The sequence below is a fragment of the Bubalus bubalis genome, chromosome 1, assembly GCF_019923935.1.
Source record: "Bubalus bubalis isolate 160015118507 breed Murrah chromosome 1, NDDB_SH_1, whole genome shotgun sequence".
NCBI classification, from domain to species: domain Eukaryota; kingdom Metazoa; phylum Chordata; class Mammalia; order Artiodactyla; family Bovidae; genus Bubalus; species Bubalus bubalis.
This window is the reverse complement of record NC_059157.1, coordinates 175,676,769-175,703,673: the sequence shown is the minus strand read 5'-3', so window position 1 is coordinate 175,703,673 and position 26,905 is coordinate 175,676,769. Positions and strand designations below refer to the sequence as shown.

The 26,905-nt window shown below is 47.0% G+C and overlaps 1 protein-coding gene across 10 annotated transcripts; it reads right to left on the bottom strand.

Annotated features, from left to right (window-relative positions):
- NME9 (NME/NM23 family member 9) lies at positions 1 to 24,532 on the bottom strand. Of its 10 annotated transcripts, none has more exons than XM_044946695.2 (12): positions 24,251 to 24,532; positions 23,485 to 23,639; positions 22,763 to 22,799; positions 14,755 to 14,858; positions 12,707 to 12,778; positions 10,978 to 11,094; positions 9,833 to 9,908; positions 7,091 to 7,173; positions 4,757 to 4,849; positions 3,707 to 3,861; positions 1,966 to 2,105; positions 1 to 216 (listed from the first exon to the last, which is right to left on the bottom strand). In XM_044946695.2, exons 2-12 carry the CDS (start codon positions 23,563 to 23,565, stop codon positions 119 to 121), a joined length of 1,056 nt encoding a protein of 351 aa, XP_044802630.1. In that variant the 5' UTR covers positions 23,566 to 23,639; positions 24,251 to 24,532; the 3' UTR covers positions 1 to 118. The 10 variants fall into 10 exon arrangements, with proteins under 10 accessions (XP_044802630.1, XP_044802637.1, XP_025146894.2 ...); XM_044946702.2 differs by lacking the exon at positions 24,251 to 24,532 and adding an exon at positions 19,645 to 19,702 and having other exon boundaries at positions 23,485 to 24,189; XM_025291109.2 differs by lacking the exons at positions 23,485 to 23,639; positions 24,251 to 24,532 and adding exons at positions 19,645 to 19,702; positions 23,230 to 23,474.
- Between the last annotated feature and the right edge of the window lie 2,373 nt (positions 24,533 to 26,905).

The window sequence follows — 26,905 nt, the reverse complement described above, 5'->3', positions numbered from 1 at the left end:
TGGATACCATTATTTTTATTCATGAAGGATAGCTAAATCAAGAAAGTATCGGTGCTCAAGAGAGGAAGTTCCAGTTCTGGAAGTTTCCTTATGTGCAGCAGATATAAACGTTCTGACTTCAGCTTGTGGCCTCACCCTGGTCACGGGCTGCCTCATCCACATCCTCCGGGGAGCACAGCATTTTGCCGGGGCCCTCCACTCCTTCAGCCTCATGGCCTGTGGGATGACAGGCATTTTGTAGGACTTCTTACAGCAGCCCAGTCCTGCTCCCCCACCCACAGACTCCACCAGAGAACAGCAGAAAGATAGGCAGTGAAGCTAGGGGTCAGGGTGGACAGAGCAGCAAAGAGGTCCTAGTATGCAGGTCAGGGACTAGGGGAGAATTAGGAAAGGAAGTGACACTGGCTGAGCATTTGTGTCAGGGCGCCAGGCTATGTATGTCACAAGAACCCTCTGAGAAAGATGATTATGGGGCTATAACGGGTCTCATCATCTCCGTCTCACAGATGAGGCAACCGAGGTCCAAAAGAGTAACTTTCCTGAGGCTATTCCACTAATAAATAGCAGAGGCAGGATTCAGACCCAGGACTCTCTTGTCTCCAGGGCCCATAAAAAGTGCTGGGTACATGGAAAGCACACTCTCCTGACGGCTGAGAGGGTGCAGCACATACATCAGAAAAGGGGCAGAACACTCGCACCCCAACCAGGCTACTTCCGGGTCATCCCCACGGGAAGCTGTGTACTTATCCCAGGTGTGATCCAGGCTCAGGCCCTTCCGCTCATTATCACGGGAGGTCAGGCTCACGCTCTCCCCAGTGAGTGTTCCCCAGTCAGTTCCCTCTCCTCCTTCCCCGGAGTCATACCTACCTGTTCCAGTAACTACCCCAAATGGATGAGGAGGTCCCCTGACCATACATGGTGGGCTCTCTGTGAGGGCAGGTCCCTAGAGGCAAGCTGGTCTTCCCAGTACCGCCCACACCAGAGTGAGAGTTCCTCCCTAAACTCCATCTCACTCCCAGTTGTCCCTCAGCCAGCAGTAGGCCACGCCAGGATTAAACAAGGGCCAGCTGGGGTCAGCTCTCACCCTTCCCTTTCTTGCCTTTGGACCACTTATTCTTACTTGGCTGGTTGTGGATTTGAGGAGACCATGATGAACATAAACACTTAAGGAAGTATTTGGGTGAAAACCCCTAACAGGTAGGCATACAGAGGTTATTACCGTTTCAGATCTGCAGGCAGCCCTCTCCCAAGAAGGCCACCTTCACATCCTTTGCTTTTCCCAGCATGTTCACTCCTGGCCCCTTCCGCCTCACCTCAGGCTCAAACAGGGATGTGCAACTCGGCAGGGGCAGCACAGGCCTTGTTCTCCCACTCACGGGGTGGGGCAGGTCACATGTGCTCTGAGCCCCGTGGGTTTCTCACCCGGATTTGGAAGGGGTACCTCCAAAAAAGCCCAGCACACTTTTCCCAAATGGGGGTGCTGAGGGATACGAGAGCCACAGCCGCTCCAGGCAGAGGGTACTTCTGTATAACCCTCTATTTCTCGGCAACCCCATCAAAAGCTTGGTGGAGCCTGCGGACCTCAGAGGAAGTGACCGAGTGACTGGCCTTTGCCTTGGAAATTGGCTTCTGGAAAGTTAGTTACATTTTCCTGTGGTTTCCAGGGGTGAATGCAAAGTAACTTTGCAACAAGAGTTTGGCTTCAAAGTGAAATATGCAGCAAAAAATGTAATGAGGTATTAAAAAGCAACACTGTTACTCTGAAAATAAAACAGCAGGACAGTGGCTAAAGTTTCCTAAGGGGCCCGGTTTTTCCTGAAGGTGGTTACCACATAGTTACTATCAGTAACCAACCCCGCCTCCTCAAACCACACATACATACACACATACACACACACACACACACACACACACACCATCCCCACTGGGGATTAAATACAGACCAGATCTGCCTGGATGACTTACCCAGAGGGGCGGATTCTGGAATCTGGTCTGAAAACTGAAAACCGGGGAAGAGCAGGGCCAGTTCCCGATGGGCATCTTCTGAGTCCCAGCTTCCATGGACTGCATTAAAGGGCATTTCTGTGCCATATTGAGCCCGGAGACTAGCAGTATCCAAAATGTACAAGAAAGAATGGTCTCATTTGAAAAGAAATGTTTCGATCGGCAACACGGCCACCAGCTACCCATCAACAGGCAGCATTTCTGTGATGTGGCTTTCTCTGCTGGAAATGCCAGGAACAGCATCAAGGGTGATGGTAACCAGCAGTGTTCTGACCTTGTTTCATTTGCGCAACAACGCTGTGAGGGAGACTAGGGAGACCGTCATGACCCCCAGTTTAAATGTGCATGAGTCAGGACTTCCCTGGTGGTCCACTGGTGACGAACCCGCCTTGCAATGCAGGGGGTGTGGGTTTGACCCCTGATTTTGGAACTAAGATCCCACATGCCATGGAGCAACTAAACCCATGTGCCGCAACTCGAGAGCCCGTGTGCCACAACTACTGAAGCCCTTGTGCTCCGGAGCCTACGTGTGGCAACTAAGACCTGATGCAGCCAAATAAATATTTTTAAAAGGGGGTAAATGTGCAGGAGTCAGGGTGTGAGCCCAGGAGCTGTCATTCTGTAGCTGTTACTACTGGGGGCCAGGTAAGAACCCTGCTGAGGGCTTGATACAAATTGGCATAGTCAATCCCTCAAGGTTCCCTAAAACAATACTAATACTGATAAGATTTCCTTTATCTCAAACAGTGTTCCAAGTTCCCTCTTTCTCTCTCTTAATCTGAGGCAGGTCCTTTCCCATTGTAGTTCCCATTTTCCAGATGAGGACATTAAGGCAGAGGGATTAAAGCACAGATGACCCAAGACCACACAGTTAGCAAAAGGAAGAAGAGAGATTCTAACCACAGCGCTCTAACAGCTTCCCAAGATAGGTGCTCACAACCCCATTTTATAGATGAGAGAACCGAGGCTCAGAAAACCTAAGATCTGAACTCTGGGCTCTTTCATCCGCCCCGGCTGCCCCAAACATGAATGCTCCCAGCTCCCTACAACTATAAAGTACAACTGCAGTTAGTCTCTTGCTAATGTCTTTCTTGTTGGCGGGGCCTCTCTCAGCTTCTTCAAAGGCAAGACCGTGGATTTGGCAGTGGTGGTGTCAGGCTAAACAATCACACGGAGCCAGGGAGCCAACCAAGGCAGCCTAGCGCTGTGTGCAGAACAGCGTGCTCAGACTCTAAGGGACCTCAGGACACCTTGGGTAGGGAGTAGGGGGTAAGAGGTGGGGGGGGGCTGAGTCTACACAGCCGATTCCTAGGCCCCACTCAGTCTCTGACTCAGCAGGCCTGGGTGTAGCCCTGGAATCTGTACTTCTGGGTCAGGGCTTCAGATGGCTCTGGGACCACAAACCCTCTGCTACAGAGAGAACAGTGAGGACTGGACCCACAGCACCCTTCAGAAGAGGGGAAGAGGCAGCAAGGAGGCATCCTCTGAAGGGCTGGGGTGAGATCAGAGAGGGAAGACGTCAGGGTCTCCTCAAATACATAACAAAGGGCAGGGACTCCCCAGCATATAACAAAGAGGGAGCTTCGTGGCCATCAGAGTGCCTTCTGTGTTACCCACAATTTGCTGAGCCCCTAGCAGGGCTCTCAGCTTCCTCAGATGCAGGTGTTGAGATGCATGAAAGGACCATTGCTGCTGACATTACCTGTCAGGCTGCTCCCTCCTTGCCACATGAGGGTCACAGGGCCCCATGAGGGTTCGCCAGGCAGTGACCACGTCCTTGGTGCCCTCAGTCCTGGCAAGGATCAGGAGGTGGCTTGGTCCACTGCACATGTGATGTACCAGCTTCTCAAATGTGTCCTAGCACAGGGAGGGAAGGGAGTGAATCAGGCCAGGGGCCCCAGAGGCCCATCCCACCCACAGGATGGGAGAGGGTCCATGAGCTGCCTCACCACCAGCCAGCATGCCCTGGAAGAGCCCAGGGAGGGGAAGTGGCACCCAAAGACACAGAGAACCCAGATATGAGGCTCTGAAATGGCATGTTTGGGGTTGAGCATGAAATTATAAGAAGTTGGATAGCATTTAGAAGACCACATACATGGAAATCAGGGGATACAGCTGAGACTTCTTTGCAGCATCTTGCAACCTTTCCCCCTTCTTCAAGTAGCAGCACTCAAGCTTCCTTTGGGGAGCAGCCCTTCCCCGTTTCACTCAGTCCTAGTCTGGCCGACAACCACAATGCCTATCCACCCCTCCCCACACACCCTCCTCACCTGAGAGGTGGGGCCCAGGCTAGGAGACCCTGTCTCCCAGGTGAGTGGGTCAGGAGCAGAAACAGATGAAAAGTGGTTGAATCTGTCACCCAACAGGAGCACCTGAAGTGACTGCCCATGAGGTTTTGTTTCAGAAATCCACACCCCTGCCTTGGTTCTTCTTGTCCCCACACCTTCTCATGCAACTCCTTCAGCCTTCTTTCTTCAGTTCTGGGAGTCACAGAGAATCCCCCCAGTAATTCCTTATTTCATTACTTAAGTTAGAGTCAAACTCTGATCTTTGGGAGCATACCAAGCAACGTCTCCCTGACGCAGCCTGTAATCATTATGCTGAGAGTAATTTCATGGCCCACTTGCTGTTCATAATCTTGTTCTTCATAATAGTCTAGTTTTTCCCAAACTAATATCCATTTACAAACATAATGTTGGAGAAAGAGAAAGAAATGCAAGCATGTTGGACAAATGGAAACTGAAAAACTGACCTCTCCAGCTCTGTGTTGGTAGAAAAGTCGCATTTCTGCTTCTGTCATGGTTCTCTCTTCATTCGTTAAAATGTCAAACCCAGCTTCCTGGATCTGTAGGAGATATACACACATATATACGGTAAAGAGCCAGACATCCTGGAATATGAAGTCCTGTGGGCCTTAGAAAGCATCACTATGAACAAAGCTAGTGGAGGTGATGAAATTTCAGTTGAGCTATTTCAAATCCTGAAAGGTGATTCTGTGAAAGTGCTGCATTCAATATGCCAGCAAATTTGGAAAACTCAGCAGTGGCCACAGGACTGGAAAAGGTCAGTTTTCATTCCAATCCCAAAAAAAGGCAATGCCAAAGAATGCTCAAACTACCACACAAGTGCACTCATCTCACATGCTAGCAAAGTAATGTTCAAAATTCCCCAAGTCAGGTTTCAATAGTACATGAACCATGAACTTCCAGATGTTCAAGCTGGATTTAGAAAACACAGAGGAACTGGAGATCAAATTGCCAACATCCATTGGATCATCAAAAAAGCAAGAGCATTCCCAAAAAACATCTGCTTTACTGATTATGTCAAAACCTTTGACTGCATGAATCACAACAAACTGTGGAAAATTCCTCAAGAGATGGGAATACTGACCACCTTACCTGCCTCCTGAGAAATCTGTATGCAGGTCAAGAAGCAACAGTCAGGACTGGACATGGAACAACAGACTGGTTCCAAATAAGGAAAGGAGTACATCAAGCTTGTATATTATTACCCTGCTTATTTAACTTATGTGCGGAGTACATCATGTGAAATGCCAGGCTGGATGAAGCACAAGCTGGAATCAAGATTACCAGAGAAATATCAATAACCTCAGATATGCAGATGACACCACCCTTATGGCAGAAAGCGAAGAAGAACTAAAGAACCTCTTGATGAAAGTGAAAAAGGAGAGTGAAAAAGTCGGCTTAAAACTCAACATTCAGAAAACTAAGATCATGGCATCCGATCCCATCACTTCATGGCAAATAGATGGGGAAACAATGGAAACAATGACAGACTTTATTTTGGGGGACTCCAAAATCACTGCAGATGGTGACTGCAGCCATAAAATTAAAAGATGCTTGCTCCTTGAAAGGAAAGTTATGACAAACCTAGACAGCATATTAAAAAGCAGAGACATTACTTTGCCAATAAAGGTCCATCTAGTCAAAGCTATTGTTTTCCCAGTAGTCATTGTGAGAGTTGGACTATAAAGAAAGCTGAGCGCCAAAGAATTGATGCTTTTGAACTGTGGTGTTGGAGAAGACTCTTGAGAATAACTTGAACTGCAAGGAGATCCAACCAGTCCATCCTAAAGAAAATCAGTCCTGAATATTCATTGGAAGGTCTGATGCTGAAGCTGAAACTCCAATACTTTGGTCACCTGATGTGAAGAACTGACTCATTTGAAAAGACCCTGATAGTGGGAAAGATTGAAGACAAGAGGAGAAGGGGACGACAGAGGATGAGATGGTTGTATGACATCACTGACTCAATGGACATGAGTTTGAACAAGCTTTGGGAGTTGGTAATGGACAGGGAAGCCTGGCATGCTACAGTCCATGGGGTTGAAAAGAGTTGGACATGACTGAGCGACTGAACTGAAAGCAAGCACAAATTCACATTTCAATGTGTTGAAAGTAAAAGATGATGGAAAGACAACATTAAAAGCAGTGGACACCTTCATTCTCATCATATCTGACCTGATTCAATTTAAAAATTGTAATTTAGGACTTTCCTGGTGGTCCAGTGGTCAAGAAACCTACCTGCCAATGCATGGATACAAATTCGATCCCTGGTCTGGGAGGATCCCACATGGCACAGGGCAACCAAACCCGTGCACCACAAGTACTGAGCCTGTGCTCCACAACAAGAGAAGCCACCCCAATGAGAAACCCATGCACGGCAACAAAGAATAGCCCCCACATGCCACAACTAGAGAAAAGCCCTTTCACAGCAACAGAGACCCAGCACAGCCAAAAATAAATAAAGAAATATTGTGATTTACTTCATTGGAATTTTAATTAAAACTCCTTAGACGCCTCCTCCCTCTAGGACGCTGCTACATTATGCCCCAGCCCTGTTTTCCACCAGAGAAGACACAAGTATAGTCTGTAAGGGAAATGTTGTCTCTCTTGCTGCTGGGCTAGGTCTTTCCATCATGTCCAACTCTGTGCGACCCCATGAACTGTAGCCCGCCAGGCTCCTCTGTCCATGGGAATTGTCTAGGCAAGAATAATGGAGTGGGTTGCCATGCCCTCCTCCAGGGGATCTTCCCAACTCAGAAGTCTCCCGTTGTCTCTCTTACCTTCATGATAATCTCATCTGTCTTCCCATGGACCACCGCATCTGGTTTAATGATGGCCAAGGTGCAGGTCTTCGCTGATGATACTGCAACAAGCCGGGGATGGTGCTGTCAGACCCTGGGCTCGCAGGAGGCTCTCAGGATGCTCTCCGCAGGGACCATGCAGCTCCGCACAGCCCCCGCCTCCCTCCCCCAGCCTCTTGGCTGAGCTTCTGCTGACCTGGACTCTAGTGGATGCAGGGGTCTGGCTCCAGACCCCAACCCCAGCCTGGCTGCAAGGGACACGAACTGGGAGGGAGAGTGTGGGGAGGGAGGAGAGGATGGGAGGTGGAGAAGGAAATCAAAGACGACTCAGGAGCAAAACCCAGAAACAACCAAGTCAGCCTGGAGAGGGGACACAGCTGGAACAAAGGCGAAGCAGGCCAGGACACTCTCATCCCTTCCTGTCCCCACCTCATGATCCTTGGCCTCTAACTGCAACCTACTGTGTTCTCGTCTCAGTGCGTCTTTCTGATTTTCTAGCATGTGGTCAGTGGTGGCTGCCCCAGACCCCAAGTCCACTCAGGACTGGCACGTTCTACCAAACTCTTTTGTCTCTGTCCCATTCTCCTGAGAATCAGCCGCTTTGTTGTTTGGAGCCCAGGCAACAGACAGAGCTCACTGGCCAGGCTACTGGGTGGCTGTGTCCACAGGTCAAGCAGCTGTGGTGATGAGGGAGATGCTGCATAGCCGCTGTCCACTGCTCGGGCCCACAGATGCCTCGGGGTAACCTACATCTGTGCACAAACCCATCCCTGTTGGATTCCGGTTTGTATGGACTTGGCCTTGGTGAGCTCTGCACGCTGCCCACAGACTATATCCCCCATGGCCTATTTTCTCTTTTCAACTTTCACATCAGTTGTGTTGACTCCGAAAATCTAAAAAATGTGGGCTGAAAAAGTGTGGATCATGTTAAGCAGCCAATCGGTTCATTCTTCCCTGAGCACTATTTCTAACATCCTATGAATCCTTGGACTTTAAATGCCCTTAGAAATTGACCAATTAAAGAGACTGCACAGAGGTATAAGGTGAGAAGAGGAGAGGCCAGAGCAGGAGCCTGAGAACTCCTGTCTGAAGAGAGAGCAAAAGAAAAGAAGCTGAGGAAGGGGAGGCTGTGGACAGGCCAGAGAAAATGAGTAGGAAAATGAGAAAGGTTGAGATGTCTCAGACATCAGACAAGAAGAGAGGTACTTTTGTTTTTGTGGGATTTTTATGGGGACCATTTTTGAAGTCTTTGTTGAATTTGTTACAATATTGCCTCTGTTTTGGGGCCACAAGGAATGTGGGATCCTAGGGCTTCCCGGGTGCCACTAGTGGTAAAGAACACACACACCTGCCAGCACAGGAGGCATAAGAGATGCGGGTTCAACCCCTGGGTTCAGAAGATTCCCTGGAGGAGGCAGCCCAGTCCACTATTCTTGCCTGAAGAGTCTCATGGACAGAGGAGCCCGGTGAGCTACAGTCCATAAGGTCACAACGATTTGGACATGACGGAAGTGACTTAGCACATGTGGGATCTTAGTTCCCTAACCAGGGACTGAACCCATCCCCCTTGCATCGGAAGGTGAAACCTTAACCACTGGACCACCAGGGAAGTCTCAAGAAGAGGGTTTTGAGTAGGAAGACGCTGTGGACGGCAGCCAAGCCTGCAGCAGGACACCATAGGCTCTGACTGGTAACTGCCTGCTGGATTTGGCCCCAGGAAGGTCACTGGAGCCCTGGGAGCAGCAGAGGGGCAGTGACAGAGGAGAGGGTGGCCCAAGGAGTGTGGACCAGGAAGATAAGCTGGGAGGAGTGGAAAGCTAAGGGCAAGGGCAGGCGTTGTGTAGTTTCCTAAGTGGAGAGACTGGATTTAGGAGAAAATAATGGGGAAGAGAAGAAGAGATAATCCATAAACGAGACAATGAGTATTTCCTGCAGAAGCCAAATCACTGACTTCTCTTTCACACTTGAAGTTTCTTGCTCTACTAAACTGCACCACATCCCTTATTAGAATCCATCTCAGACAGTCCTTGTCATCCACACATAAACAGCAGTTTTTCTCGTTCAGGCAGTAATCAGAACTTCCTCCTCTCTCCTGCTTGGCTCCTGAGCCACATCCTGGTTTCCTCTGGTGTCACAGGGACCATCAGGAGCCACCTTGCCAGCAACAACTTCTCTAACTTCTGGCTTCTCTTCCCACTGCCAGGTCAAGATGTTCGCATATTAAAGGCTCAGGAAGAACAGTGATGCTCAAGAGTGTAAAATCCATGAGTTGATACTTGGGGACTAAGAGGAAGAGGGTACAGGGCTGTGGGGAGGGAAGGGGTTCAGGACAGCTGACTTTCTCACACTTGAGAAAAATGGTTAAAGAAACTCAAGTTCTTAACTCAAATAAGAACTAAGGAAACCCTAGCACCTCATTTACCTTATTAGTATCATTCCCCTCCACTTTATTAAGAAAGCCTTTCCTGATGCTCAGTAATTGTCATGAAAGTCACACTTGTTATAGTTGAACATGATCAGAAAGACACTCAAGATGCCATTAAAGCAGACGGAGATTAACACAGTATATTTGAAGTCAGGTGATTGGAGATTAAATGTTTTATGGGTTATTTCCCCAGAGTTCAGATTATTCAATAAACTTACTACTCCTATATTTTTTTAAAAAACACATCAAGTCCGAATCTGCACTGCCTTTTGCTTGCTTGTTGGTTCTGTACTCACCCAGGTCCTCATCATCACCATTGTTCTTTTCATGAGAAAAGCATTCATCTTCATCAGAAAGAGCTTCATCTTTAATCTAGTACAAATTGGTCATGGACAGAAAGTAGATAGCTGATTAAAATTCCACAAAGACCTTCAACAACCAACAGAAGCCAAGAAAGTAAAGGTTCCAAATGCAGAGCAAAAGAAGAGGGTCAAGATGATCAGTCTTGGAAACTTTTCAAGGTCCTTTTGAGTAACTGGACGGTGGTAGAGGGTGAGAGCAATTGAACACAAGGAAATCCATGCTGATCTTCAGGTTTAGAGCCTGCCTGTTTCCATGAGCATCAAGTAGAAACTAAGGAAGAAGAAAGATGAACTAGAGAGTTGACAAGCAGACAAACAAAGAACTGAAATACAAATAGATAGAAGGCAACTGGCCCCACTGTGTGGGGAAGTAGTAAAGACAGATCATTTATCTGTGGAGGAGGCACAAGTGTTTTCTTTCTTGGGGAAAATTTGCCAGTTTTCTGGGGGAAATGTATGATTTGATTCCAATCCATTCTATGAGAACAGCACTTTGCTCATTGGAATTGAGTGAAAACTTGAACACTGGACACCGCTCAACGTTAAGCCTCCTGTGGCAGCCGCTCAGAGCACCAGGAAATACTTCTAACTAAGGGGTGTCAGTTTTCAAAGGCTGCCGATTCTTTATGAAAAACTCACAGTCCATGTTATCCTGAAAATGTTGTACCTAAATCACAAGTAGTGCTTTCTGATCCTATTTCTCAAAGTAATGACCCCTTTCTAGTTAAAGAAATGAACCCCCTGGGGTCACAAATAAAACCCAGGAATGAGAGGGGAGGGCAGGTCACCAGGAGAGATGTCCCCCTGAGGCTGACTCCTCCAACCCACTCCTGGATCCATAACTTCATTTTCATTTCTGAATTCGCTGTCAGGGTTACAGAAGCCCCTGTTGGGAGATGAAGTGGGGATGAGCAAGAAATAGATGAGACACTGAAGTGTTCTGGATGAAGAGGATGACTTCCTCAAAGACTTCCTAGTGGGCCTTGCACCTCCCCTGAGGTGGGCATTTACTGCAGCTTTCCAGGGACAGGGAGGACACTGGCGGGGCAGGGGAGGGACCTGCTGGCCTGGCCACTTACCACCCTCCGTTCTCTGCCTTCAGCCAGCACCCTCTTTTCTGCCTCCAGCTGCTCGCGGATGGTTTTCTCCAGCAGTGGGGCATTCGCTCCTCTCACCACCGCCACCAGCTCTCCTCCCTGGAACACAGCACAGAGGTCCTGCTCAGATCACACAACAGCAACCTCTTTCAAGAGCTAGCGAGTGTCCAAGGGCTTTGGGAGTGTGCCCAAGGTCAAGGTCCATGGACCCCACGCCCATGGCCTCCAGTCACTTCTCTGCCCCCTACCCCACGCCCCTCTCCCTTCAAAACTTCCTTCAGGGCAGCGGGGAGTTAGGTGGGGGAGGACCAGGGCCATAGGTTCTGAGTCACTAAGTGTGGCCTCTCTGTGGCTCCTTCATCCAACAAGTATCAACTGAGCACTTAGTATGCCCAACACCAAGACAGAGGCACAGAACATAAACCCGAAACATGGAAAGACACAGACACCACCCTCAGTGAGTTGGGTGTGGAGTGGGGAGGGAGATGGTGGTGTCAGAGAAACAACTACAACAGGATAAGGCCATTGCATTAATAGGGGTACTTGGGATTTGGGGCAAGAATCAATTCCCAACCCATCTGGGGTGATCAGGGAGAACCTCACAGTGGAGGTGCTGTTTGCAGTGAACTGGAGGTTCCCGTCTTTGATTCTTCAGAAGTCTCCATACTCGTCACTCACAGACCATCATATACACTGGGTCCTCCTTCTGTGTCCATCCCACCCTCAGGGGACCTCCACTGCATGACGACGGTGACAAGCTGCCACATGTCCCCACATGGCCATTATAACTGACGCTTTAATACGCATGCTCCAGGCTCAGGCAAGCAAACCACTGTGGTAATGATGCCTTTTCTGCCACTGAGCTCTGATGCCATGTGGCTGGGGGCATGTCCATCTCAGCATCTCCCACTCCCCCTCCCTCCCCCACCAGGTTCCATCAAATAACTTCAATCTCCCTCCTGAAGGCCAAAGCTCAAATGATGTTTCACCAGAAGCTTCCAACTTGTGAGACTTGCTGCCGAGGGCAGGAGCCCGAAGGTTTCCAAGCTAAACAACCCGTGCCCTGGTGAGCAGACCCCAGTTTCCCTGACTGTGTGACGGAGCACTGTACTGAGTCAGGAGGAGAAAATCAACCCGTTGTCTTCAGGGCCTGGCAGGTGACCTAAAGCCAAGAGCCAGATGTGAGATGGCAGGCCCTCGGGGGCCGGGAGCCCCGCGTGATGTCACAGCTGAAGGCAACCAGGCAGTCTTGCAAATGCCGAACCACTGGTTGTCATCCATCGACCTTCTCATTTCCAACTTTTTGTCAGCATATCTTCATATTTAATGATGAAGCAAAGGTAAATACAGGAGTGTTCATGTTGTGGAGCATTCATGTTCCCTCTGTGGAGCACAGTGGGACTCGCCAAACTCTGTGCTGGGAGTGAGACTTGAGTCAAGAGGGCTCACGAGCTAGAAGGCGCACAGGCGTCCGAGGGGATCATCCTCTGTCCTGAGTCCAGCCCTCAGGAGGCCTGCAGCCCAGAGCGACTCCTCAGGGTTCTGCCCGCAAGCAGTGCCGTGATTGAGGGCATTGGTCCTCGGCCAAACAATAAAGTCAGGAGAAGCCAGCACCTCTTGCTGGGAATAATGTGGGCTCTTGGTGAGAGGCATCCTTCTGAACACTCAGGGGTGCAGCCGTGGGACCATCCCCAACTGAAAAGGTACTCACGGCATAAAACAGAAAGGTTGGCTCGCACTTCCCTCGGTATCTTTCGAGCACATCGAGACAGTCTGCCTCTGCCTAAAGGAGACAGATGGTCAGCAGACTGATGGGAGAGCCGCATGGGACACACATCTCACACACGCATCTCACACACACACACACCCTTCATCCCCCACGTCACATACCACATACACACACACAGACACCACAAATACACATACCCCTCATCCCACACAACACACACACACCACACCCCCTCACATCCCACACACACCACACCCCCTCACATCCCACACACACCACACACACCTCATCCCCATACCACATACACACACACAGACACCACAAACACACATACCCCTCATCACACACAACACACACGCACCACACACACATACACACACCATACCCCCTCACATACCACACACACCATACACACACACACACACACCCCACACACACACACACCACACCCCCTCACACACCATACACACATACACACACCACACCCCCCTCACATACCACACACACACATATACCCCTTATCCCCATACAACATACACAGACACACACCTACACCTCATCCCCACACCACATACCACATACACACACAACACACTCACCACACACAGACATCACATACACACATACCCCTCATCCCACACAACACACACACACCACACACCCTCACATACCACACACACACACACACCACGCACAGACATCACATACATACATACTCCTCAACCCACAAAACACACACACACACCACATCCCCCCTACATACGACACACACACACTTCATCCCCATCCCACGCACACTACACCACACCACAGCCCCCAATACTACACACCATATACCACATACACACACAGCACACACATCCATTACACGTAACACATACACACCACACAACATGCACTACATACACATAACACACCACACACATGCACACACATACGTTATACACCCACACACACCATACCCCACACATACATTACATACCACACCACACACAGTACACATAACACGCAGATCACATCACACACATACATTGCACATAAGTCATACATACTATACTACACAGATTACACATAACACACACCATACACACATATCACACACACATCACACATATACATTACACAGAACACACACGCTACATAACACATATGTTACACACCACACACATCACATACATACATGACACATCTTACACACACACGAGTGATGCCCTCCCCAGGTGGAGCCCTGGCTTTTCTCTCTCATGCTGCTCCTTCTAATGTCTTTTCATCAGAACCTTAACAAGTGTCCTGTCAACATACGGGTAAAAAGTGTTGCCCGTGTAGTTTTTTGAGGAATAAAATAAGGAGGAAATGACAGCTTCTCCTGCTCCGGATCAAGGGAGCTCCTCCGCTACCATCCCACGTTTGCTCCTAGTGGCTGGGACACAGGAGGGTCCTTGAGTTCTGCCTCCAAGTCGGATAAAGCCGGCCATTCAGGCCCCTCCAGCGCTCCTCCACTGAAGCCTCGCAACAGGCTCCCCGGAAGGCAGGCCCCGGAAGCCCAGCTTCTCCAGAGTTAGCGCGAGGGAGCGTCGCTCCCGAGTGTACTGGCTGAGCCTCACCCCTGGCAGCTCATCCCGCGTCTCCTACGCGCGTCTCCGGAAGTGATTCCCATCTCCATCCACTGACGCAAGGAAACTTTTGCTGAAAGTCCCCTTTAAGTAGCAAGGATAGAGATCTTAAACCCTGTGCTCTGGAAGTGAGACTCCAGGCTTCACGGTGTCCAGGAGACAAGAAGGAGGAGCACTGGCCTCAGAGTGGCCAAGTAGTCCCTGTTCCAGAGCCAGGGGTGGCCGAGGCCACCAGGACTGCTGGAGGCGGGGAAGGCAGGAAACCTCCTCCCCCGAGAAACTGGCATCAGCAGAAACTCCACAATGAATACTCTCTCCATGATCTGCAAAAGGCCCCTCAGGCTTCCTGTTCCTGTTTTTCAGTGTTTAAGTTTTTTTGCAACCGTTGTTCGACATTCTGCTGAGAGAGGATCTTACTGTTGCAAAATGCAGAAGGTCCGGGCCAACCTCCACCCTCATCTTCTGGAAGAGGCTCACCACGGGCTTGCAGGGGCCACACCAGCCTTGGTAGACGTCAACAACTGCGGGGAACCAAGAAACCGGAGCGCCCGGCCACGTCAGGCAAAATCGATACCAGCACATTCCCACCCGCTCCGATGGCCATCTTTATTTGCTGTGGTGGTTTAGTGGTTTAGTCGTTAAGTCATGTCCAACTCTTGCGACCTCATGCACTGTAGCCCTCCAAGGCTCCTCTGTCTATGGGATTTCCCAGGCAAGAATAATGGAGTGGGTTGCCATTTCCTTCTCCTGGGTATATTCCCAACCTAGGGATTGAACACAGGTCTCTTATATTGCAGACAGATTCTTTACCAACTGAGCTACAAGGGAAGCCCCATTTGCTGGTTAAGAGGATTTATTCTCCCAGCAGAGCATGAGCGAGAGTGGAAACAGCGTTCCCTTGTGAACTCAGTGTTCCAAATTCTAAACTCAATGAAGTGAGTAGAGTGAAAACCACTTACTTAACATGCATCCTTTACCGCAAGGAATTTTCAGGCCTAGCACAGAGAGGCCCTCTGTAACTATTTGAACTGGACTGAAAGTATCCCTTTTGAAAGGAATAGTAGGTGACCTGTCAGCATACAATCAACTCTTAGCTAATAAACACAGCATTACCCTTTCCTCCTGACAAGTTAAAAGCCACTTGCTTTGGGTAAAGGGGAATTTTACCTACTCTATCAAATCAACATTGTTCTCCCAGAAAGTGAACCTAAGAGAGACCTAGGTGGAAACTGGGGAGCCTGTTTCTGCCTTGGTCCTGGTCTCCAGAGTGTGGCAGGAACTGGATACAAGGGACCCTCTTGTCTGATGGCACTAGACCTCGAGGCCTGCAAGAAGCTAAGCAACAAAGCCAACACCTGTGCAGCGGACACACACAGGACCCACTCAGCCCAATCAGACACCACGAGTAAGTGCTAGATGGTGACGTCCTGATGGTCACATTGTAGAGAAAGGATGTCTTCGTGAAGACCTCAGCAGTCAGAGTTCATGCCTGATCCACACAGCAGGGCATTTCTGTTCAGCAGCAGGAGTGCATGGTCATGGGGAGGGAGTGTGGACACTGCTTATAAACTCTCAGCTCTGCCAGTTTTAATAGCATGCGATTTGTGATTTTACTTTTCGAAGGTTCACATTTCAATTTTTCACATCGTATGAGAACATTTATTAATAAAACATGGTATGAATTATCTTTTTTTCCTTTTTTTTTGGCTGTGCCATATGGCTTATGGGATCTTAATTCCCTGACCAGAGGTTGAACCCAGGTCCTTGGCAGTGAAAGCACTGAGTTCTAGCCACTGGACTGCTAAGGAATTACCTAAATTATCATGACTGAAGTTAGCATAGACTCTGGCAGCACTAACACTGTACCATAGGAATTGGGAAGAGGATACCCAGTGGAGGGGTGACTTGCCTTGGACACTATGGAAATGCCAGGCTTGGATGGGCAGAGAGGGAGCCCATGGTGGGAAGCATGGTAGGGGTTGGGCTGTGGGAAGTGGTGACAGAGACCACTGGACAAGCAAGGAATGTGGGTTTGAGGAGCTCCATCCTGATTTACTAGGCAATGAGGACTCACAGTAGGTTTTTAGAAAGGAGAATTAATATTTACTAAGCCATCTGCACTTGGCTTTTCTCTCAGAAAAATCCAGCAACATAGGTATTTTTATCCTACCATAGAAATAGAAATGAAATAACCAACCCAAGGTAAAACAAAATAAAAATTCTCAAGGAGTAGAACCAAGTTTTAGACTGAGGTTTGTCTGATGCCATAGTTCATGCTTTTTCAATGACTCTAGGAATGAAGATGCACAATTTCAAGAGTATGAGTCAGTTCAGCCAAGCAACATAGTTTTGCAGAGATAGAATCAGACTGGGTTTGGGAGGGATCGGGAAGCCAGACACAGGGGTGGCAATGTCAAGGGAGGGATGGAAGGAATGGAAGAATCCCTGAGACCTTGAAAAGGAAGTGGAAAGACTGGGGGGTGACAGTCCTGCGGGTGTGAGGAAGACCCACCATTGGCCCCAGCAGAAAAACAGAACCGAGTGAAGGCAGGGAGAGTGTTTGGGGAGGGAGGAAAGTGCACTAGATTCCAGATATGCTGCATTTCCAGTACCAACCAGAGAGTCTAAGCCAAATGGTCCCAAAGGCAGTTAGACACCAGCAGGGGCAAGAGAGAGGGATTTGGTCCTTAGCATCCAGGCGGAGGTGGATGAAGCTCTGGGCTTCCTTAAGGACAACAGCTTCACAGTTGAGCAATTTCAGTAGACCCCAGTAATGGGAGAGAAAGGCATTTGGGTCATACTGGGAAAAAGTCCTGGAAGACTCAGATGACCCTCTATCCAAGCCCACCAAGGAGAACAGGTTCAAGCTCTGGCAGGTAAAAAAAAAAAATAAAAACAACTGGGACACAGCTACCAATCTCTATGCAGGGTTTCCACTGAGGTCAGCCCAGTCATTTGTACCAACCTCCCATCTCCTCTTGCACTCCCTGGCTTTCTGAGGAGTGGTGGGGACAAAGGCACACTTGCCATGGTTAAGGGGGAGAAGGGACTGGGGACTGGGGAGAAACTATATGAAGAGATTGAATGGCAGGAAGCAAACAGAGAAGGAAGGGAAGAAATGGTAGAGAAATGAAAAGGGAAGGGTGTGTGTGTGTGTGTGTGCAAACCTGAATAGACTTTTGCATGTTTGAAGGCAGATGGAAGTGAGCCAACCAGAGTTCCAAGATGGTGGTTGACTTTGGGCACAAATCTCTGCTGGCTCTAGAAAGATTCATGTCTTCCTGAGACTGCCTGATGAACGAGGCAGATGAGCCCCTGCTGCCTCCAGTCTGCACAATTCCCTGTGTTGCACTTAGTGCTGGGCTCAACAATTCCACGCTCCATAGATGGCAGCTATGATCACATAGGGTGCCTGGAACATGGCAAATCCTCAAAACACGATGAGTTTGTGGTTTTCTTACTTATGAGTAGTAAGAAACTCACTTTCTTATGAGTTTGTTATTAAAGATATAGAAGTTTTACCCAGGAGCTGTGTTCTGATTGCACAGACAAACCATATGGACAAAATAGTTAAGACCTGGCACCATGAACAAAGCTTTGTAGCCCCTCAAGTAATAGGGTGTGGCCAGACTCACACCCCATCCTGGATCAATGCAACCGCATTTATTAAGTACCCACTCAGCTCAGGCCTGGACACGTGTGCTCCAGATAGAGATGAAAAGACATTGGCCCTGTGTCTAGAGGCTGGGTGCAGGCACGGAATGCCCAGCCACACAGGGGCCACACAAGGCTGGCTGTGCTGGAAGGTTGGGACAGAGTCCCGCCCCAGATGCCTTAGAGACACCAGGTGGAAGTGACCACACAGAGGTTCAGGGAAGATTTCATTCACGGAGGCTGCTTTAGAGCTGCCTGAGAAGGAGAAAGATTTCTACCGTCTGTTGGGGTCCATGATACTCCAGGTAGTAGGAACAACACGGATATGAGTGAGGAAGTGGGGAAACTACTGGCATGTGCTGGAAGGCTAGAGGCCAGGACACACCCCAGAGTACAGTGGGTGACAGGGCTGCAGAGACAAATTGAGTCTTGAGAGAGGGCTGGGGGAGGGGGTTTTGAGTGCTAAAGTCATGGTGTGGGAGGCAGCGAAGGAGAGAGATGAGAGCAGATACAAGTTGACAGAGCAGGTGCATTGATAGAGAGAACTGACCAGACACAAAAATAGAGCCCTTCTAGAAGAAAAGAAGTGGAGAAAGGAAGAGTGGGGAGCAGCTGTGATGGGCATCCTCTAAGATGCCGTCAGTGGGCCCTGTCTCCCAGGATTCACACCTTTGTGTGGGCCTCTGCCCTTGAGTGCAGGCTGGACCCAGAGCTTCTAACAAATAAAGGGGGCAAACGCGATGGGATGTTACTTTTGAGATTAGGTTACACGAAGACTGTGACTTTCACCTCCCTCTCTTGTGTACTCGCTCGCTCTCTCTCTTTTTCTCTCTCCCTGAACCCTGCTTTGGGTGGAGGGGCTGGGGGGAAGAAGCTACCATGTCGTGAGTAGTCTTATGGAGAAACTGATGGCAAGAAATGGATGTCTCTGGCCAACAGCCAGTAAGGACCTATATCCTGCCAATGGTCACAGGAATGGACTTGGAAATGACCTTTGAAGATCTGCCAAAGCCACATGACCAACTTTGGAAGTAAGTTAAACTCTAAGTTGAGCCTTGACATGCTTGGTCTGACTCCTTAGCTGCAGCCTGGTGAGAGACCCCAAGCCAAAGGCACCCACCTAAGCAACCCCTGGATTCTGGGTCCACAGAAACTGTGGGATAATAAATGTTGAGGCTGTAGACTGCTAAGTTTTAGGGTAAATTGTTATTCAGCAATAGATATTGATACAAGGAGGGTAGGGGACTAGGAGGCTGTGCTGTTTCCTAGTAACTGTGCAGCCCCTGGTTCCACTCTCCTGGGCTACCTGGCTCTCATTCCAGCCCTCGAGTTCCAAGAGATACCCTGTTCCTTTCAATACCTTCCCCTTTTGTGGTGCCTCAAGTAATTTTAACACCAAATATGCCCTGAGCATGATAATCAGCTCTAAAACAAGGGAACCTTGCTATCTGGCAGTACTGACTACTTTCCTGAATTGGACTAACAGATGTTGAAATCAGATATGTACATATACACAAAAGAATTACCTTCTTTTTTATTTATGAAGCTCAAGGTTATAGGGAAATGATACTCTTTGCAGGTTTTCCCTTCATGGTTCAATATGCCATTTAGGAATTTTGAAAAGAGTGGGTCTAAAAAATCATTTTAAATTACCAGTTAGTCCTTTGGAACTGAGCATCTCCTCCCAAAGTTCTTGGGTGCTGACGTTGACCTAGCATCAGAGAGGAACAGACGCTGTATTACTGCGGGTGCCCATGGGGAGGCAATTTGGTGCATTCGCTCTAGGTTATCTACTAATATCTATCAGTCAGGTCTCTCTCTTCTCTCTCCATCTCTTTCTCAATGAAATACTTACAAATACAGCTCAAGCTGCCCTCTTTGCCCAGTCTTCTTTTCTCCTCTCTCTCCTCCTGCCTCCAACCCCAAGAATAACCACTATCCTAAGAAAAATCTCATTTTAAAAATTGTTGGGACTTCCTTGGTGGTCCAATAGTTAAGAATTCGCCTTCCACTGCAGGAGACATGGCTTTGATCCCTGGTCAGGAAACTAAGATCCCACATGCCTCAGAGCAATTAAGCCCAGGTGGCACAACTAGAGAAGCCCGTGTGAGGCAACCGCTGAGACTGTGCGCTCTAGAGGCCATGCTATGTAACTGGAGAAGCCTCCCATGGGCAGCAACTAGAGAAAAGCCTGCATGCCACAACGAAGACCTAGTGCAGCCAAAAATTAAAAAAAAATTTTTTTAATTAAAAAATCATTTTTACTTGTTACTTTGCCAAAACTATATATAAAATTGTTTTGTGTACATAAATAGGCATAAACAGTATTATATTGAAGATCTCCTTTTGCAATTTGTGTTTTTACTCAACATTAAATTTTGACATTTATCTGAATTCATGTACAGGGAGGTACTAATTTGTTTTTGCTTTTTTGTCTTTTTATACATTGTATGGAGGTATAAATTATATATGGTGAGACATACAGAACTAAACTGTTACACATGAGTGAGTTTTAACAAATGCACATACCCAGGTAACCACACTTCTATCACAATGCAGAACATTCCATCTCCCCAGAAACTTCCCTCTGGTCTCCTCCCGCTCACTCCCTACTCCTCTCCCCAGGTAAACACTAACCTGCTTTCTGTCATAACAAATTGATTTTACTGACTCTAAAACTTCATATAAATGAAATAGTACAGCATGTCTTGTTTTGTGCTGGTCTCTTTTGCTCAGCGGATTTGGGGCGTTCATCTATGTAATTGTATCTCAATAGTTTGTTCACTTTTATTCCTGAGCATGTTCCATTGTATGACAACATCACATTCTGCGTGATAGATGATTTGGGGCTCTTATGAATAAAGACCTAGGAACATTCTTGTTAAATCTTTTGCGTTCACCCTTTCATTTGTCTTCAGTAAGTAAGTACCTAGGAGTTATATTGCTGGGATATTGGGTCAACTGAGGAACCCTAAATAGTCTTACCTAGGGAGAGGACAGGGTTCCTGGTTGGCAGACCCTAGAACACTGTTTTCAAGGAGTTGACCTGGTAGAGAAGCAATGCTTACACAGCGGCCTCAGTGCATAGCGACCCCCCACTCCCTGCCTCAGCAAAAGGGAGCACTTCCTTTGAGCACCACAATGAACTCAGAGCTCTGGGGAATATGCATGAAAAAGATTGATAACAAATGTTATTACTCTCCAAGGGAATATCAGACATAGACACATGAAGAGACAATCATATGGAGCAAAACGCTTAGAGCCGCAAGCCTGGACGTATCTAAAGGAGTCTCATCACCACAGTACTGCCAGGTATGTATTATCCCTCCTGTTTACACAAAGAACAAGGAGGCTCAGAGAGGTTGAGGGCATTGTTCACAGCAATAATTGATAGGACCAGGTGCTTAGAATTGATTTACAGACACAGAAAAAGTCTCATAACTCTAGAGTACTAAAATCTCAGTGCTGGAAAGCCCTTAGGGATAATTCACCCAACATGCTCCTTCCACAGATGGGTAAGCTCCAGCCCAGAGCAGTTATGTGATTTATCCGAAGTCCCAAAAGAGTCAAGAACTGCATCAAATCTTTGACTTCCAGACCAAAACTCTTCCCTTTCCTGCCCATCCAGCCCCCTGCACACTATCCTTAGCCTGATACTGCTTTCTTCTTTTTTTAAAAATCACATGCAAATTCACATGTAAAGTGCTGATGCCACAGAGAACAATAAAGGAGAAATCAGATGCCTGGAAACCACTGCCCATCTATTGAGAGGTGCCTAGAGCCTGACCATGAAAAAATTTTAAAGTTTACTTTAAAAGGCACCCACATTACATTATGATAATAAAGCCTTCCATCCCACATCCATCTGCTTCCATGCCTGCTTTTTTTTTTTTACCATCACTTTAGAATCAACCACTACTTATTGTCCAGGCCAGGACAATAAGTAGTTATTGTCTTATTAATTCACTTGTCACAGGTGCAAACAAAGTAAAGCACTCTATAAGGAAAGTATAGTGCATAAAATATCAAAATATACTTTGAATAAACAAATGATTTCAAGAAAGCAGTGATGGGAGAAGTGGGTCTTCAGAAAGGGCACAGTTACAGACATATGCCCAGACTCTAAGAACTTATATTCTCTCAGCAAGTCATAATTATACCTCAACAAAATATATGCCAGATCAAATTATACTGATTCATATTTTCTTGCTATTTTTTGTTTTATTTTAATTCATGTTTCAGTTTCATGGTTGCATAAGCATTATAAACATAAGCAGCTTTTATCCAAGTTTGTGATTATATGTTTATATTTGCATGCGTGCTAAGTTGCTTCAGTAGTGTCCGACTCTGTGCAATCCTAGGGACTGTAGCCCACCAAGCCTCTCTGTCCATGGGATTCTCCAGGCAAGAATACTGGAGTGGGTTGCCATGCCCTCCTCATGTTTATATTTAAGTGCACACACAAAAAATTGTCATAATTAGAGGTCAAGATAAGCTTTTATTCCTTTAAGACAGAAGGGTACAATATTCAAATTTGTGAACATTGTTATATGCCGCATTTTAATTTTTTGCTCACACTGTGCGGCTTATGAGATCTTAGTTTCCACACCAGGGATAGAACCTGTACCCCCTGCAATGGAAGCACAAAGTCTTGACCACTGGACCACCAGGGAAGTCATTTTTATACTGCACTTCCCATTCCAAACCATCCTCCCCGCCCCCTATTCCACCCCAATCAAGTGCTGGAAGCCAACTTCGCTTTGAGACTTACCTGCAGGGCAATTTCTTTTTTCTTGCTGCCCATGGCTCTACAAAGAAGACAGAAGCTCTGTTATTGAGGGTTCAGGCCATTCTGGCCGCAACCTCACGACAAACATTGAGTAGATCGGCAAGCCTAGAGCCTCCTTCAGATAAAGCGCCCACCTCCCCAACTCCGCTCCTTCAAGTTAATTATGAATGGCAGCAGTGATCCAAAGTAAACACCCCACGGAGAAAACTGAGCTTAAGCCCGAGGGCTCTTGGCTCGCCAAAAGGTTTTTTTTGGACATGCGGAGTCCCTTCCCCGCCGGGAGCTGGCGGAGGGGCGCGCGTGGAGGCCCGAGTAGGGACGCCGGGCCACGCAGCCCGTCAGGCCCCGAAATGCCTGCCAAGGAATTTGTACGGAAAAAGCCTACAGAACCCTGCCATCCCTACTGTTTCCATTTATTCCTGGGAAACTGAGCCCCTGCAAACAGGTACCGGGTCCTCAACCTGCAGCGAGAGTTTCCTACACAGTTTGCTGCGACCCAGCCACGGTCGTCATGGCAACACTGCGCGGGCGGGGTGGGGAGGGGGTACAAAGGCGGCCAAGAAATGAACCCGAGTACACATAAGCCACGCCCACTCTGGGCTAGCGCAAAGGCAGGAGGGTGTCCCGCCTCTTGCTGTCAGGACTGGACTGTAGAAACACTCATTGGCTGAAGAGTTTGTCCTCTCTGGGTCTTTGGCACCCACCAAGCACGGATCAGATGCATCATGTGCTGTAGAGCTACGTCCTCCATTCCTGCATCCGTTCTGTCCCACCAGGACTGGCATGCAGCTTTTCTATTTCTACTGAATACATACTGGGCAGGGGTGGCTCCCAGGTTTTGACAGATCTGAAGAGATTTCTTTCAAGATAAAAAATACAAAATAACAAATTCAAAATGAAGTATGAAAGTCAAGTGGAGAAAACAGAAGCAGTTATAAACATGGTGTGATTGATCTATACCAATTAAAAGAAATTGCCAGGAGATTAAAAAAACAAGGCCCAACTGTATGTTGTCTTCAAGAAATCCACTTTAAATATAAAGCACAGGTTTAAAAGGGTTTTTTTGCTTGTTTGTTTTTAAAGACAGTTAGAAGTAAAAGGGTGGAGAAACTATGGCATGCTACAGTAATCAAAAGAAAGCTGGAGTCACTATACTAATTTCAGGCAAAGCAGATTTCAGAGCAAGGAAATTTATCAGGGGTAAAGAGAAGGTATTACATAATGCTAAAGGGATCAATTCTCCAGGAAGACATAACAATACTTGTGTATGCACCTAAGAGCAAAGCATCCAAAACCTGAGGCAAAAACTGACTAAACTGCAAAGAAAAAAATAGATAAACCCAAATTGAAGGCTTCCCTCGTAGCTCAGTTGGTAAAGAATCCGCCTTCAATGCAGGAGACCCGGGTTTAATTCCTGGGTTGGGAAGATCTCCTGGAGAAGGAAATGGCAACCCATTCCAGCATTCTCACCTGGAGAATCCCATGGACTGTGGCCTTCCAGGTTCCTCTCTCCATGGGGTCGCAAGAGTTGGACATGACTCAGCAACTAAACCACCACCACTCTTATAACTGAAGACTTGAACACCACACCTTTAGGAATGAGCAGATTCAGCAGGCAGTTGAAAATGAATATAGTAACAGCATGTCAGTTCAGTTCAGTCACTCAGTCGTGTCCAACTCTTTGCAACCCATGGACTGCAGCACGCCAAGCCTCCCTGTCCATCACCAATTCTTGGAGTTTACTCAAACTCATGTCCACTGAGTCAGTGATGGCATCCAACCATCTCATCCTCTGTCGTCCCCTTCTCCTCCTGCCTTCAATCTTTCCCGGCATCAGGGTCTTTTCAAATGAGTCATTTCTTCATGTCGGGTGGCCAAAGTATTGAAGTTTCAACTTCAGCCTCAGTCCTTCCAATGAATATTCAGGACTCATTTCCTTTAGGATGGACTTGTTGGATCTCCTTGCAGTCCAAGTTACTCTCAAGAGTCTTCTCCAACACCACAGTTCAAAACCATCAATTCTTCAGTGCTCAGCTTTCTTTATAGTCCAACTCTCACATCCATACATGACTACTAGAAAAACCATAGCTTTGACTAGAGGAACCTTTGTTGACAAAGTAATGTCTCTGTTTTTTAATATGCTGTCTGGATAGGGTGTTTGTGGATAAGAAGAATCAATACTGTTGAGATCTGACCTATGGATTAAACACAATTCCAATCAAAACATCAGCAAGCTATTTTGTGGATATCAGCAAACTGGTTCTAGAGTTTATATGAAAAGATAAGAGATCCAAATAGGCAACACAACAATGAAGATTAACAAAGTTGGAGAACTGATATAAGACTACAAGACTTACCATTAAGTCACAATAAGTAAGACAATATTTTAGTGAAAGGATAGATACATACATCAATGGAATAAAATAAAAAGTGTAGAAATAGACCTATACAAATGTAGTCAACCAATCTTGGAAAGGAAAGTCAATGTAGAAAGATAAATCTTTTCAAAAACTGGTGCTGGAATAATCAGATATCCATTTGAAAAAAAAATTGGACATAGACTTTACATTTTTCACAAAAATGACTCAAAATTAATCATAAACATAAAATGGAAAATCATAAAATTTCTAGAAGAAAACATAGGCAAAATCTAGGTGATCTTGGTCTGGCAATAACTTTAGACACAACATGAAAAGAATGAATCACGAAAGAAAAAATAGATATACTTTAAAACTGGCTTCCCTGTTGGCTCAGACCGTTAAGAATCTGCCTCTAATGCAGGAGACCCTGGTTTGATCTGTGGGTCGGGAAGATCCCCTGGAGAGGGAAATGGTAACCCACTCCAGTATTCTTGCTTGGAGGATTCCATAGACAGAGGAGCCTGGCGGGCTACATACAGTCTATGGGATCGCAAAGAGTCAGACACAACTGAGCAACCAACTCCTTTATACTTACTCAGGGCTTCCCAGGTGGCGCTAGTGGTAAAGAACCTGCCTGCCAGTGCAGGAGACAAAAGAGACATGGGTTAGATCCCTGGGTCAGGAAGATCCCCTGGAGGAGGGCACTCAACCCACTCCTGTATTCTTGCCTGAATCCCATGGGCAAAGGAGCCTGGTGGGCTGCAATCCATAGAGTCCCAGAGTTGGACACGACTGAACCGACTTAGCACATACACATACTTACTCAACTGATTTGAAAACTTAGGTGGACACAAAAACCTGCACATACATATTTATAGCAGCTGTATTCATAATCACCCAAAACTAAAAGCAACCAAGATATCCTTTAATAGATGAGTAAATAGTCTGTGTTATATCTGTACAATGGTATCTGTAAAACACAACATTACAAACTGGGTTTACTAGGTGCAAGTAAGTGATGGCTTGTGTGTTGTGGTTTTTTTTTTTTTGGCTACATGGTGGTGGTTACTCAAGCTCTTTAATAGTTTGAAATCTCCCTTAGATCTTAGTTCCAAAAATAAAATTCAGATCAGTTATGAAACTCCTCCTACCAGCACACTGAGAGAGGAAGACTTTTTATTCACTTTAAAAGGGTTGGATTTCTTACCACACAGCCTCTATAAAATGTAGTCACAACTTTGCCAGGCTAAACCACACAAACAATTTAGGGGAGCCACGTGTCTTCACACCCTGACCTTATACCTGCTGTCCTCTGTAATTATTAATAGCAGCCCCTTTTACTTTCAAAAGTGTACAGTTCAGACAATATGGAACCTCTTCAGTTTTTTCTCCAAATGGATCACCCCAACTTTTAGTATCTTGTTTTAAAGAAATTTCCATCTTTGTCATATTTTATAACATGGGTCAGTGATTTGATTGCTTTGCTCAAAAGCTATCTTTTTCACTGATATCTATTTTATTTAAGCCTCTCCTAAGGAAGGTACTTTTCTGGCTTGTTTGTTTTGTTTAATGCAACATTTCCAACTTCAGGGGTTACCACTGCGTTTGGGAGTATGAAAGATAGGAAACAAGCAACAGAAACCTTTCTTGGTCCTGCAAGTTAAGCTCATTGCCACAAGGTGGTGGTTTCCTCAAGGGAAACCCTTTCTGTGATCCCAATTGAATACCAGGAGTGCTTTCTCTATTAAAACATTTCAGAACTGTG